Source organism: Phyllostomus discolor, chromosome 2 (genome assembly GCF_004126475.2).
Source record: "Phyllostomus discolor isolate MPI-MPIP mPhyDis1 chromosome 2, mPhyDis1.pri.v3, whole genome shotgun sequence".
NCBI lineage: Eukaryota > Metazoa > Chordata > Mammalia > Chiroptera > Phyllostomidae > Phyllostomus > Phyllostomus discolor.
The window spans coordinates 184,677,432-184,692,024 of NC_040904.2; the positions used below are offsets into that span (position 1 = coordinate 184,677,432).

The window sequence follows — 14,593 nt, forward strand, 5'->3', positions numbered from 1 at the left end:
TTTCCCCCCTAACATTTGAGAACGACAGCATGCAGTTCAATTTAGAAAGTGCCTGATGATGTGTCATTGTAAATAGTGATGTCAGGCCACCTCCTCACAAATTCTGAAAGCATTTGAAGGAAGTCTATTAATCTCCTAATCAGAGGCACTTATTGTTAGAATTCACAAACAATAGTTTGAAGAACATCACATTATAATCATATGAGATTATTTAGAACCAGGGAGAAAGAAGATAAGAATCTAGGCAAATGGAAATACCCAGAAGGAAACAAACAGTCATTGTGAAGGAGTCCTGGAGCTTAAGTTAGATACATTTACTTGCTGACATCATTAGTTGCCTGGTTGCAGAAGCAGTAAAAGCATACAAAAAGCGAGCCATAAAGGTACATTTATAAGTCAAGGTGATAAATGGGCTAAAGAACTAAAGAATAAGAATTAATGTTTGGAAAGTAAGGAATGTCAGGAATGTTCACGAAGCGCATTTTGACCTCTGAAAAGTAACATGAGTCTTTTTTGTCTAGAACACATTCCGAGACAAGCATGGCTTGCCCACCTGCCCAGTGGTCCAGGGGCAACTCCCTCAGGCTCTTCTCTTAACCATAAAGAGTTCTAGACCGTAAGTGTACCATAAGACCACACAATAAATATTGTTTTAAAAAAAACTGAGGAATTATTGTTTTGATTTTGATCTAGTCTTCTTCCTGTACAAGTGAAATACTAGCATTAATTTCTTTCACAAATTTATTATGGGCAGTAACCATTTCTGAATGCCACTTTATTATTTAAATAACTTGCTTAGTCAGTGTTCAGTTCTATCTGTAATCCAACATTCCCAATTGAATTCTCACACTTTTCACTTAGGACTTGTTCATTGCTTGCAGAAGTTGCAATGAAAACCTTTAAAAGACTTAGTTGTCATTTTCTAAAGGGGTTGAGAAGACCCACTCCAATTATTGCTCAGGTAAAAAGGAATAAAGAGAAGCAAAGAGAATACTGCCTTAATAACTGTGCTATAATTTAGGCCCTATTTATCTAGAAAAAACAAATCATTAAAAGTAAAAACAGGCACTATTCAAAACGGTACGATACACTGTTAGTTTCCTATCCCAAAATGAAACTATAGTTTAAAAGGTTTTTCTTCTAATTTTTTTCATTAAAATGTCAAATAAATGTAGAAACAGCTTGTTTACAAGAATATATTTTTATTATTTCAAAATATAAATCAATCTATAAATTCTCAGTTTACAACTGAGAATTTTTTCAGTTGTAAAAAAATTTCAACTGAAAATTTCAACTGAAAAATTTCAACTGAAAAATTTCAATTTTCAGTTGAAAAAATTTTTTTCAAATAGAAACAATATTCAAATTTTTTACTTTCTTTTAAAGATTTTATTTATTTTTGGAGAGAGGGGAAAGGAAGGAGAGAGGGAAAGAAACATCAATGTGTGGTTGCCTCTCACGTGGCCCACAACCCAGGCATGTGCCCTAACCGGGAATTGAACTGGTGACCCTTTGGTTCACAGGTCCACATTCAATCCACTGAGCAACACCAGCCAGGGCAGATTTTTTTTTAAATAATATATTCAAAAAATGTTAAAGTCTGAAAGTTTTCAGTAGTAGGAGTCTTTCTAAAATATCTACCTAATTAAACCATTTGACTTCCAAAGACAAAAATAAAAACATCTCTATAAAAGTAAGTTGAAAATAATTTTCTCTAAACACTGCACTCCTAGTTAATCTAAAGAGGCATGATAAACTACCCAACATACCTAAAAGTGATGCCTCTGATTTCAGGAGAGGATATGGCAATATCTTTATTAAATATTAAAACCATAAAATATAACATTTTATATTCTCATTTGACTTATAACTCTCTATTTCAAGTCAATTTCTATTAAAAACTAGATGAACCAAAAACTCAAGCTTGTCATTTTAATACAACCTTGTAAACTGTTGATTTAGATTTTTCAGTTCATCAAGATTCCGAAGAAATGATGCTACCAAACCTCTAGATTATTCAGTACAATTGCAGTAGCAGTACAGTTTGGTGACATTTTAAATGAGTTAATTTCACAAAGTCACCTCTGGCATCAACTAGCTCAAATCTATTTGGTAACTGACCACAATTATGACATAAGATACAGATAGTGTTTCCTTTACATTAGCCTTTTCAGGAAACAGCTATTCACGAAGCACCCTCATTGAAGAGCACTTGCCAACACTTTGTAGAAGGTGATAGGAACAAAGTCAAAGCTTATTCTTTCTCAATGTGTTAAACTAAAAAAGAGTTGAATTTTTATTTTCCTAAAAAATATACCTTAATTTCAGATATCTTTCTAAAGTGTTCGCTACAGTGATCTTGGTGGTAACGTTGGTTATTTACAGATGGGGTGAGCTAAAAATAAATATGTAGGACTCATGCTGAATGTGGGACTTCCTACCAGTGAGGACACAGGCAAATTCAGCCTTTTATCTGACACATGCAAGCAATAAAAATATATTAAAATGTAAGTCCATAGACTAGTTGATAGACTATTTCTTTTCTCCTCTCTGCAGAAGTTTATTTAAATTGATTTAATCACTAGCTCGGTCTCAGAAGATAAGGTAGATAAATATTTCAGATTAAAAGTCATCTATTTCTTTCCCATCCATTTATCCTGCCAGCCATCACCTACAATAGCAAGGCACTGGACCAGAATTTTCTAAAGGAAATGTTTATGGCTGAGACAAGGAGGCTAAAAAGTTTGATTCCTTCTATAATGAAAACTGTATGATCTGAATCTCACTTCCTTAGTTCCTGAGCCTAGGATGCAAATTTTCAAGGTAGCCTGGGCAACTCAACAGGCTCTGTGCTTTCCAAACTTTCTGTAAGACTGAGGCTGAGGGGTAGAACCTCTAAACATTAGCTCCCAAAACAAGGAGATGTTTCATATCACAAGGACAACACGACTTCCTGAGGAGCATTTCCTAAGCAGACCTGTTAATTTGATTCTCCAAAATTCTTAGTTTCAAAATAAGAACTATTTCCTTTATTTGTGTTCACACCAGTTTACAAATGTCCTAAGGACACTAACTCCACATGGGTTGCCATAAAGTAAAACAGCCCCCCCAAAGTAATATTTCTATGACTTCAAATTTCCATTAGATTTATTTGAGTGGATTATACTGGAGAGGAAGAAACACTTGCCACAGACATAGCATAAATATTCAGTTATTTAAACTTACTTCAGAAGATGGAAAATTTTTATTAAAATCCTATTAAATCAAAACCACAACCTTCTTGCATAAAATTACTTCAATATTCCAACAAGGTGTTGTGAGGTGTGGGGATAAAAAGGCATTCCTTAAATTTTTAAATGCACTCTAACCGAGGAGACTCTGTTAGGTTAAAAAAAAATGAAAGAAAATGCATTTTTTGGAAAAATATATAAAAACATACACACATACACAAACACAAACACATAAATTGTCAAAAAAGACGACTAACCAAAAAAAAATTTTTAAGGTATAAGATCAACCACTACATTAAATTAGAGCAATTTCAAAATTAGCCAGGGAAAATGACTAGTTACATTCAAATACAAACTCTCTCAAGTCGCAGTTATGATTAACATGGCATTTTACTCTTCAACCAGCTTCCTCAAGACGTCTGTCTTAAGCCAACAGCTTCACTTCAGCCCAGTGTGCTTCTTTGTGTTCCATGATTCCATTGCCTTTCGTTCTGTTTAGATTGTTTCCTAAGTGATATGTGAAAATCTGTGTCTCTCTATTTTTATTCTGAAATGCAAAGATAAATATGTCTTGCTTGAGAAGGGAAATGTATAAATCAAAAATAACTCTAAACATCACACTGATATAAACCGTTATACACAAAATAAACGCACACTTTCGAATCACTCTATATAACTATGTATATAAAGGAACATACCATATGTAAAAAGTAGTTTTATCATTAATTGTCAATATGACATTGACACTTGGCCTAGAGTTCATGAATTCAGAGTTGAGGGGGAGGAAAGAAATACGACGTTGCAGGGGGAGGGGTGTGTGGAGGTAGAAGAAAGTATAAGGGGGATAAATGGTGATGGAAAAAAATACAGTAAAACATAAACTACTAAAACAAAAAGATAAGTTACTGTCTTTTTCATCCTGCCTGTTTTTCAGAGCTCACCCTGAAGTTTGAAATCACACAGAGCCCCAAAAGCTGCCTAATCTCAATTCCTAGGTTAGAAATCCTCCTCCATCAAACTCTCCAGTCCTCTCTATGCACAAAATGGAACCATTTCTATTCCATAGATCCATGAGAGGATCTGTGGTGTCTACATAAGCAATAGGGAAAAGTCATCTGCCCCTCACAGACTTGGTTACAACTTTCATCCATTAAAGTTCTAGAAGGTTTGACACTTTAGTTTACTAAGGTACACAGATAATGACCTGCACTATAACCATGAGCACTTTCATTTCTAAAGAGACATCAGATAACCCAATTACAGGCTAATTATTGTGAACGTGATGAATCACGTGTTCGCACTGTATACTTTAGCAACCTCTGTTACGAATCAAACTCCAGAAGGCAAATTCAAAGTTAACTGGAAAACTTCATACTGTATTATAAATCAGGTTACCATAAAGATTCCTTATTAAGGACTCTGTTAAACTCCCACTCCAATGACAATAATCAGATTTTAAAATATGTGCAATAATATGACCTGAAGAAAAGGGGGAAAATAGACTTGCCAAGTATTAGTTAGTGGTACAGATATGAGCTATTGGCATTACATATAAATTTGAATGACTATATATTAAGTGCTATCATTAAATTAGCATAGGCTTTCCATTGTAACTGAAGACACCTCTTTAGTATTCAGACACTGCTATATGCAAAGACAGCTCTTTGAATGCTAGTTTTCAAGTATTTCATCTCTTTAAAAATGTTTGGCTCTACTGTCCAGTAAGGCAGCCATTAGCCACATGCATCTATTGAGTACTATAAAAGTGGCCACACCAAATCAAGGTGTGCTGTAAGCGTGAGACACACACTGGACGTTGACATTTAGACTCAGTACCAAACAGAATGCAAAATATCTTGATTTTTTTATACTGATTTGATGTTGACATGACAAGATGGATGAATTAAACATTATCATTATGGATTTCTCTTGTTTTTCTTTTACTTTCTTATGTGGCTACCAGGAAATATAGAATTAAATACTTTATGAGACTCGTGTTATATTTCTATTGGACCGCGCTTACCTGTAACGTTTACAGGACTGTTTTCTTTGAAGCCACTGGGTGACACTGTTTCTCCACTAAATTGATACAACCAAAGCAATTTCCCGGCAGAGGAAAAAACCTCACATACACAGGCATTCCCCCTTGTGCATACACATGCATACACATACAAACACATACTTCAACAGGTGTAATGCGGCCCTTATGACTACTCACATTCTTAGGATAAAAGAGTATAACTACACTTAAGTAATTTTATTACTATCTTAGCAGGACTGACTATACTTAAAATCTTAATTATTAAATTCCTTGATAATAAACAAAAGTTCTAACCAAATAAAACAGGCAGAAGTTGTTCTAGTTTGTGAGTTTTCCCAAATAATTTTCTGCCTTCTAAATGTAATGCTCTTTATAACATCCTCTAACATTATATCCTATTTACTTACATTTTAATATATTCTTAAGTAAACTGTGCAAAATAATTTAGGTGAACAAAAACAACCAGCTGTTTGTGCTAACAAAGAAATGCTTTACTGATCTGCAGATTAATTTTGGCTTGAATTTTGATATTCTGAACATTTTTAAATCTATTTATTGAGAAACTAAAATGAAAAAAAATTCAATATTTAAGCCACCTTTGCACAGTCTTCTTTGATGAGACAGATGACGGCTCCACGAAGTTGGACTTTGCTATGCAGTTGACATTCATTCATGGGATGCAAAGTCCTGAATAATACATCCCAGAGGCTGCCCGGTACATCTGACGGCCATAAAGTTCATTGTAGGGGCTCAAGAGTTTTGTGTTATCTGTACATCCAATGGTTTTACACAATCTTCTACTTCTGAATAGAAATTTAGAGTTGGCTCCATATGTAAAATCACAAACGACACCTAGTCTTAAAATGCTGAGGCTGACTCCTTTTCTACTCCATCTCCCCACATGTTCAAGTCCAGGAGAGGAATTGGATAAAAGCCAACATTTCCCTCATGCTGTCTAGATACATTTAGCGGACTCTCCCTCAGCTTCCTTCTCTCTAAAAATCAGACTAATTCTAGTCTCTCTACAGACTGCACAGAATTAATCAGTTTCAGATTTCATTGCAACAAACAAGTTACAGCCATAAACCATCTCAAGATAGGAAAATGGACAATCATTGTACTACACTGAAGTATAACATGTCCTAAATCCTATAATATTTTACCTTTATTTTGAAACTGTAATAACTATATACTAAATTAATATCCATTTCAAAGAAAAGATTTTCCCTGTCTTCTAAATGTAAAGCTGCTCAAAATCTAAAACATTTATGTTTAAGCATTATGTGTCGAGGACCTTCTGAAAAATCTGTAACACTACAGACTTTATCTCCAGGAAAATGAACAGATGAAATTTTGCATGAAATTTCAGAAGAGATGAATGGCTCTGGATCTAGACTTAAAACCTGCTTTATGCTACTATATGCATAACCTTAACATTTATCTAAGAAGTCATTTAGATATTTTACTGGGATTTCTCTTTTCTCATGTTGACATCTCATTTCCATAAGTGGGCTCTGAGCTCTGGAGAGACAGGTGTCACACCATGTCCGTCTGTGTATACGTCATGTGATTTTGAGCACAAGGCCTAATGCACAGATTAAAAGTCCCGATAAGATATTTGAGAGGTTCACTGACCAAAGACCTGTATGAATTACATCAGCTAAGGGTAGCACCTTCTTTTAAAACAATAAAACACCTGTATGGTGAGCACATAGGGCCAACTAACATTTATGACAATTAATATCTGACTGATCTTTCTTTGAACCACAACTTAAGCACATCTTCAAGACGTTTTTCACCTCCAGAGATAAAATCTGTGTATTTTATGTTGACAAGCAGGCAAAACATACATTCTCAGTTCCAAGTTAAGGCAATTCACCTGGGTAGTCTGGAGTGGGCAAGGGGACCTCCTTTTAAAAAAAAAATACTATTGATATTAAAAGTACATATACATAATTACTAAAAGCATGTACATTTCTGTGTAAAGAAAATAATGTTCATTCGAATATTAACAGAGCATATCTTTAGGTATAAGCATACGGAGATGTCTGAACCTTCTGAACTTCATTATGAAATATCTGATAAAGCCTTACTGAAAACATAAATATAGAAAAAAACATATAAATTAAGTTTTAAATCTCATATATTTGAGGGTTTTTTGAGAAGACACAATTGTAACTATCATTCACAGAAGATAAGAAGGAGGAGGGAGACTTCGTGGAATAGGAGACACGTGGCCAACTGAATAAACAACTCACCGCAAGCGTGCAGGGTTATGCTCACTTTCACAAAGTTAGAGAAGCTTGCCCTCTGTAAAAGCACTGCTTCAGTGCGTCAAAGCCTCTTCAGATACCACCTGAGACAGCAGTGGCATGGATTATCTCTGTCCATGAGATCATGTCTCACAACAATAAGGTCTTCTACCATAAACCCAAGATAAACTCATTTTCTGATAGATTAAACACCAGTTTTCAATGAACTCTACATAGACTCTCCTGGGCCGTGACTGACACAACCCATAATAAATAGAAATCTTAAAATACAATATATAGGCATATTTCTAATTTTGAGGCTCGTAAACATCTTACTTCAGCATAATAAATAAGAACTTATTTAACATGGAAGTGAAATTAAATGTGGTATAGCCTTTATTCAACTGGAGTCCTAAAGAGGTTATTCTCAGAGCTGTATTCCTAACATAATACAACAAATTCACACAAATGTCACTATAGATATAATGAATGTTTTTTCATGCCAGTGTCACTCACCCTTGCCTGCCTGCACCCCCTCCCCCAGGCTTTTCAAAATGTATTTCATACACAGAGTCACTGTTCTGGTTGTTTATTTAATTAACATGACAGCCCAGCATACACAGCATTTCTTTCAGTTCTACAGTTTTAACTTTTTACACTTCAGACTCAATACAGAAAGAGTAAAATTACTGTTTGACTGCTTCTAACCTCTGTAAATTTATATAGATTCACTAACTATTTCTGTCAGTTAAAACAGTTTTTCAGTATGCTTTAAATATCTGTATTCACGAAGTAAAATCACAATTTTGTCCCCATACGCACACACAAAAATTCTTTTCCTTCATTTTTCCCAAGGGATAAGAAAATCTTGTTTTTCCTTTTTAATATTTACAGAAGTTGACATTAATTAATTTTAATTCTGTCAGCAGGTCATAAATAATCAATATTGTTCTTTGTATCAGCTGATTTACACTACTGGAACTCGACAGACCTAGAATTTAATTAAAAACCCATAATTGTTTCTGAAATTTATTCAATTTGAGATATATGTTATGTTATAGTAAAGTGTATTTAGGGACTTAAGGGACAATATATTTTATATTTTCAAAAGAATACTTCTGTATTTCATAACTGTACTATAAATGCAAGTAAGTTATACTTTTTACCAAAGACAATAACAAGGCCTACCACATGTCTACCATCAAAACCCATACCTACTTCTCCTATTTTTGTTTTACTGTTTCAGTTGTTTGCTTTTTTGCTTGAAAATAGTTTTCTTACATCTGTGAGGAAACACTTGATTCTACCTTTGATAACCAATCACCAGCCTCCATTATACTCCTACAAAAATCGTTTTTTGCCGAAGATGTTTAATTGAGAAGTTTAGGGAAATACTCATGGAAAATTATTTTGATTTTTAATTACATAATATAAAGTATAGAGCTGCACATTTCTGACTGATATTGTATCTATCACAACAAAATTTGTAATTAAGTGGTACAAATGCATTCATGAAGAGAGGCCTATGCCTTGTGTTTATTTAATGTGAAACCATAGGCAAAAATATTAAATAATTTCTACTATGTAACTGAATGAAATGACATTGGCTTAGAATCTTTCAAAAATTAATGTGTAAGGTGGTCACAATAATTAGAGAGGAATGACTAGCCAATTTTGTTCTTTGATGTATAAAGACAATAGACCTTAAATGGTGTGGCCCAGTGGTGTGAACACCAGCCTGAGAATCTAAAGGTCGCCAGTTCAATTCCTAGTCAGGGCACATGCCTGGGTTGCAGGCAAGGTCCTTGTTTGGGAGCATGCAAGAGGCAACCAATAGATGTTTCTCTAGAACATTGATGTTTCTCTCCTCTTTCTCCCTCCCTTCCCCTTTCTCTAAAAATATATGAATAAAATATTTTTTTAAAAAAAAGAGAATAGAGACATCCCTTTAAATACAATTCCCAAGTGGTAACATTGCATAATTGAAATTTTATGTTGAAAAGTATATTTATTAATCATATAATATCTAATAATATAAGAAATTCTAGGTACCTGTATATTCCAGTGTTTGGAGGATACAGGGCTAACTTGAGAGAGACATGCCTACTCTTGGATGTGAACATCGACTTAGAAAAGATACATACACCCTAAGGGAAACAGCTGCCTTCCTAACACTACATTGCCAAACAAAAAAGTACAGTAGAACACACTGATCCTCAAAATCACCCTCAGCCTTGGGGATTCTGGGCTGATAGGACTGAGCTAAAAGCCACAAGAATGTTACAAACTTTGTCTACTCTTCACTGAGGATAAAAATACCTTGACCTGCATTGAAACACACCCGGTTTCAGATTAATTCAGTGACTAAAGACTAGACCTATGTCTCCTTTCTTTGCTTGAACTCATCTTCACCATCAGTGCTATAAAACTCAATTCCATGTGTAATATTCAGTCTATATTCAATTATGGTTCAGGAAGGACAGGAGCGAGAGAGGGAAGGAAATCTGTCAGCTGGTTTGTCTTATGACAATTTTATCATCCACTCTCCTTGACCTTCTGGAATTGAGTCATTGAAGACAGATAGCTCACAAGCAAGTGGCCACTATCATTCATGTGGAAAAGAAAAGGCTGGAATTCTCTCACCTTTAAACCTCACAATGAGCAAAGTCCAACAGATTTTCAAGAGGCCTCTGCCGGATTCTCTGTGCTTTGTCTTTATACCTCTCTTTAAAATTCACTTGTTGCCTGCATGTTGTCTTGAGTTGGGAGTAGACATTCTTTCAGAAAAGAACTCCTAGTCAGGTAGCATTCCAAGGAATGTCATACACGTGTTTGATAATTATTTTGATTCCTGATAAAGTCTGCAGATGACAGTGGTACACTTTGCACCCTTAACCAGAAGTTTGCTTCCTTATGATAAAGCAGGTAAGCCATTTATTATATTGCTCCTGAACATTTCAGTTATGCTAACGAATGAGATACTGCCCTATCTCATAAAATACTGTTCCACGTTAGCTGCCATCCACCCTAAACAATTACACTCAGCAACAACTTGAATGCGTCATATATAAAAACTAGTCTTAGGTAATATGTAACACACTCACTCATGCCCTCATTAAAAAACATCAAGGATCTAAAACATCAAGGAGCCAAATGTAACAGTGTTTTCCCATCAAACCATATAGGATAAAGTCTCTCACTTTAGAATATTCTTCATAAACACAAATTTACAAACATAGTACCCAAAGAAAATGATCAAAATAGATTACAAATATGCATTTTAACAACATTAATCAGCAAAGCATTTAAAAATGCAATGCACAGTTATTTTTTCATAAGTTTTCCAATAACCAATGAAAATCTATGGGTTAATTAACACTACTGGTTAATTCATCTAAATACCTTCTTATCTTAAATACACCCTTAACTCCTTAACTTCTAAAAGTTAATGTGGAATTTCATAAATTTAATTTTAGGGGCTAAATGATACTAATTTGGAGGCAAGTTACAATATTTATGATTAAATCACAGATTTGCCTTATGGTTCAATTTTGCAACAATCGTATCACATTTCCCCACAAGATAAAGAAAAGTGTGTTCTAAACATATTAAGGCTAGTGGTATTTTCACTTAAAGGACATTCTCTCCTGTAACAGGGGAAAATGTGTTTTCCCCCTAATTTGTTTAAATTAAATTATCTTAAATGTAGCTTACTTTATTCTGATGATTTCAAAATTTCTACCAAATCTAAGTATCAGTCAGTGCCCTGTTTTTAACTTGACTCTTAAAACTTCATGTTGAAAACCCACTCTCACACTTAAACCCACAAAACATTTGCTTTATCTAAACGAACAGCTAAATAAGTACATTTGTTTTAAAATAAACACAGAGGCTATGATGCTGGCATCCATTCTGCTAAATAATGTCAAACAATCACAGCCTGTGTAATCAGCTCCATTTCGGAAACAGGCTAGCCACCCACACCATATGGTGACTGCTATTTCTTAGAAATATCTAAATGATTATCCACAGAATAACCTGAAAAGAACATGCTTACTATACCTTAGGATATCCTCTCCCTCCCTGAAGTTGTCCTAATAGTGCCATAAATAGGCACAAATTTAAGTGGGAAAAGTGTAAATTTCCACTTGTTGTACATAACCAGCTTCCACCACCCACACGCCAAGTGTCAAATCTGCTTGTAATAGAGGTAAAAGCTTAAATACACCTTTTCAGATACAATTTAAATTTAAAATGGGATTTGTTTTTTATGCCCATTATAGCAACTATATTCTATGGTTTTAAAAAGCTTAATGATTATAAGGAGTTTCATCTCCCAAATTCACTGAACTTTATCTAGAACAACTTCACTCACAATTCTAGACTTTTCCTCCTCCTCCTTCTTTCTGAAAAATTTATATCACCAGCAATCTTAGAAATGTCCTCCTGAATTAGTGTTTCCTATATAACCTGTATAAATCTATTTGAATTTCTAAATATCTACTTGAGTAGGTAGGTACTACAGAGAATTCTTTTTAGTGGACACGAACAGCACAGTTCATGAGTTCGACAAATTCTGAAGTTCACACAAGTTTATTGTTCCCCAAACTGAAGTTTATAATTATGATACAAAACACATTACCATGTAATAACATATGTCCTCGGATTACATTTACAAACAACCTGGGCACCACCAGAGAGTCTCTTCAAGTAACACCCACTGCAACACCAGAAAGCGTGTGTATCAATACATCACCTTCAAACACGCCCTGATTTACTTTCGAATCCTTTTTGCTGATTTCCATAAATGTTAACCTGTCAGTTTAGAATTCAAAATTTTATTAAAAGAAATAGAATGAAACCTAGTAAAATCCATGTGTTTAAAAAAAATCACCCACAGCTGAAATGCTAAACTTAATTTGAAAATTCCTACTAAAGCAGAAAAGTATGAGTGCACTTACGAATGTAAGGAAGCCATACACCAGGTGTAGCAGATCTAAAAAGCTGGCCCAGCTGTGGAAGAAACTGCAGGCAAATACCATCTAGTTTATGTCTTAATTGTGTTCCTGTTGTTCAGGTTATAAAATATTGCCTGAGAGAGGGAGAAAAACTCGCTACTTTTCTGATGTTTGAAGTTAAACCACTTTTCTAGGCTATCTTTCCTTTAGTTCCCAGCGCTCAGATTCCCTCCACTTAGCGCGTTCCCAAAGGTTTCGGGTTTTCCCGAGAGGCGAGAGAGGGGTCCCGCCAGTGCTTACCTGTTCCCTTGGTATGCAAGGCAGGGAGGTCCTCCGGTGGGACTTGCTGCTGCAGCCCGACATCTCGGCTGACACCACGGAGCTGGACCGCCTCCTCCTCTTTAACACCGGGATATCTTCCTTGGTTCCAGCAGTCAGAGACCCAAAATGCTCCCTCGTGGCCGCCTTCTCGGGCTGCGGCAAGATCTGCTCCACGTACCTGGCCAGGAGGATCCCCAGCAAGCCGGCCAAGTACGCCAGGTAAGGTCTCCAGGCAACGTTGAACCTCTCTAAGGAAATGAGGGACACGGTCCTGACCGCGCTAGTCAAGGCGATCATGAGGACGCCCAGCCTCAGCCTCAGCACCAGCCATGTCACGGCGGCCAAGCAGCTGAGCACCACCCCCGCGGCCGGGAGCGAGAGTAAGTGATCCTCCCCGACGCCCAGCCCTATCTGGACTAGCGCTTCCCCGCCGCAGCAGGCGGCCAGCAGCGCGACGGCCAGAGGCAGGCGCACCCCTGCACGCAGGAGGTACAAGCCCATCCAGAAGAAGGCACACAGGAGACTGAAGAGCAGCGCCGTGGGCTGCAGCCAGGGGCTGAGCGGCGCGCCGCCCCCGGGAGCACCTCCCCGAGGCCCCGGGAAGACGCCCCCTTCTGCTCCCGGGGGCGCTTCCTCCTCCTCCTCCGCCGCCGCCTCCTTACTCTGCTCCGGGTCGCAGCCGATCTCCCCGCGGACGAGCCTTACCAGCAGCGCCAGCAGAAAGGACAGGGACCCCGCGCACAGCGCGGAGGAAAGTTTCCTGGAGCGCCGGAGCGGCTGCAGCACCAGGTCTCCCCAGCAGCCACGGCAGTTGCAGTCCCGCGGCGAAGAAGGGCCAGGGCGACCCCGGCAGTCCGGGCCCGCCGCGGGGGGTTGACTTGCCCCACCTTGGCCGGGCTTGTCATTGATTCGGGCGAGCTCGCGGGGCGCTGCCATGGTGTGCCCTCTTCTCCGACTCCCCGAGCAAGTCCCCCCCACCCGCCCAAAGCCCCGACCCCAACGTACACACACCCCGCTCTCTTCCCAGTCCCACCCTCGGGATCCCTCCACTCCCCTGGCTCACAAACCACTGAAAGTTTCAGCTTTCGAATAACTCCTGGAGAATCCTAGATGCTCCAACGAGACGCCTTCAAGTTAAAACCTAACACGGGCAGAAACACACTTCCTCCTTTTCTCACTTTGAAACGCTTTTAAAAATTATCTGCTCCACCCCCAGCCCGAATGATCCCCTCTGGGGTCTCTTCCCACTTCGGGATCTTAAAGGTTGCCCGTAGCGCCGGACGCGCGGGGGCCGTAGACGCTGGAGGATCCCGGGGCGAAGGGCAGGCTCGGGGCCATCTCGGGCGCAGCTCGGCGCCGCGCTGCTGCGCGCCTGGCCGGCGGCAGATGTAGGTCCCCTTCTCTTCCTTCCTGCAGCTCTTTCTCTATCACTCTTTCTCTCTGCTCGGCCGGTCCAACCCCGCACGGCTCCAGGAAGCAAACCGCCATTCCCAGGGGCAGACAGCAAAGCCTCCCCTGCGTCTGTCTGTCCGGTTCATGGCATAGGATGGAAAATATGGAGAGGGGGGCTGAGAAATAACCAAGAAGTTCCTAAGTCCCGTCGGAGAGAGACACAATCCGAGAGAAGAGAGGCTGCCGCCAGAGAAGGGAGGGAGGGAGGGAGAGCGATCGAGCTGGAGAGGAAGGGAGGGTGAGAGGAAAGGGAAGGTAAGGGAGAATGAGATTTACTCTCTTTTTTCTCCCTTTCTTTTCAGTGCGAGGTTGATGGTAATTGGTAGTTTTGCAGAGGGA

The 14,593-nt window shown here is 38.2% G+C and overlaps 1 protein-coding gene across 2 annotated transcripts in view; it reads right to left on the bottom strand.

The window, feature by feature from the left end:
• PDE3A (phosphodiesterase 3A) overlaps positions 1 to 13,757 on the bottom strand; it is a 277,109-nt gene extending 263,352 nt beyond the window's left edge. The window contains exon 1 of one of the 2 annotated variants that reach the window (XM_036019275.1): positions 12,782 to 13,757. In XM_036019275.1, the coding sequence (XP_035875168.1) occupies positions 12,782 to 13,738 (957 nt within the window). In that variant the 5' untranslated portion in view covers positions 13,739 to 13,757. The remainder of the gene's footprint in view (positions 1 to 12,781) is intronic. The other variant, XM_036019274.1, reaches the window with a different exon arrangement.
• Between the last annotated feature and the right edge of the window lie 836 nt (positions 13,758 to 14,593).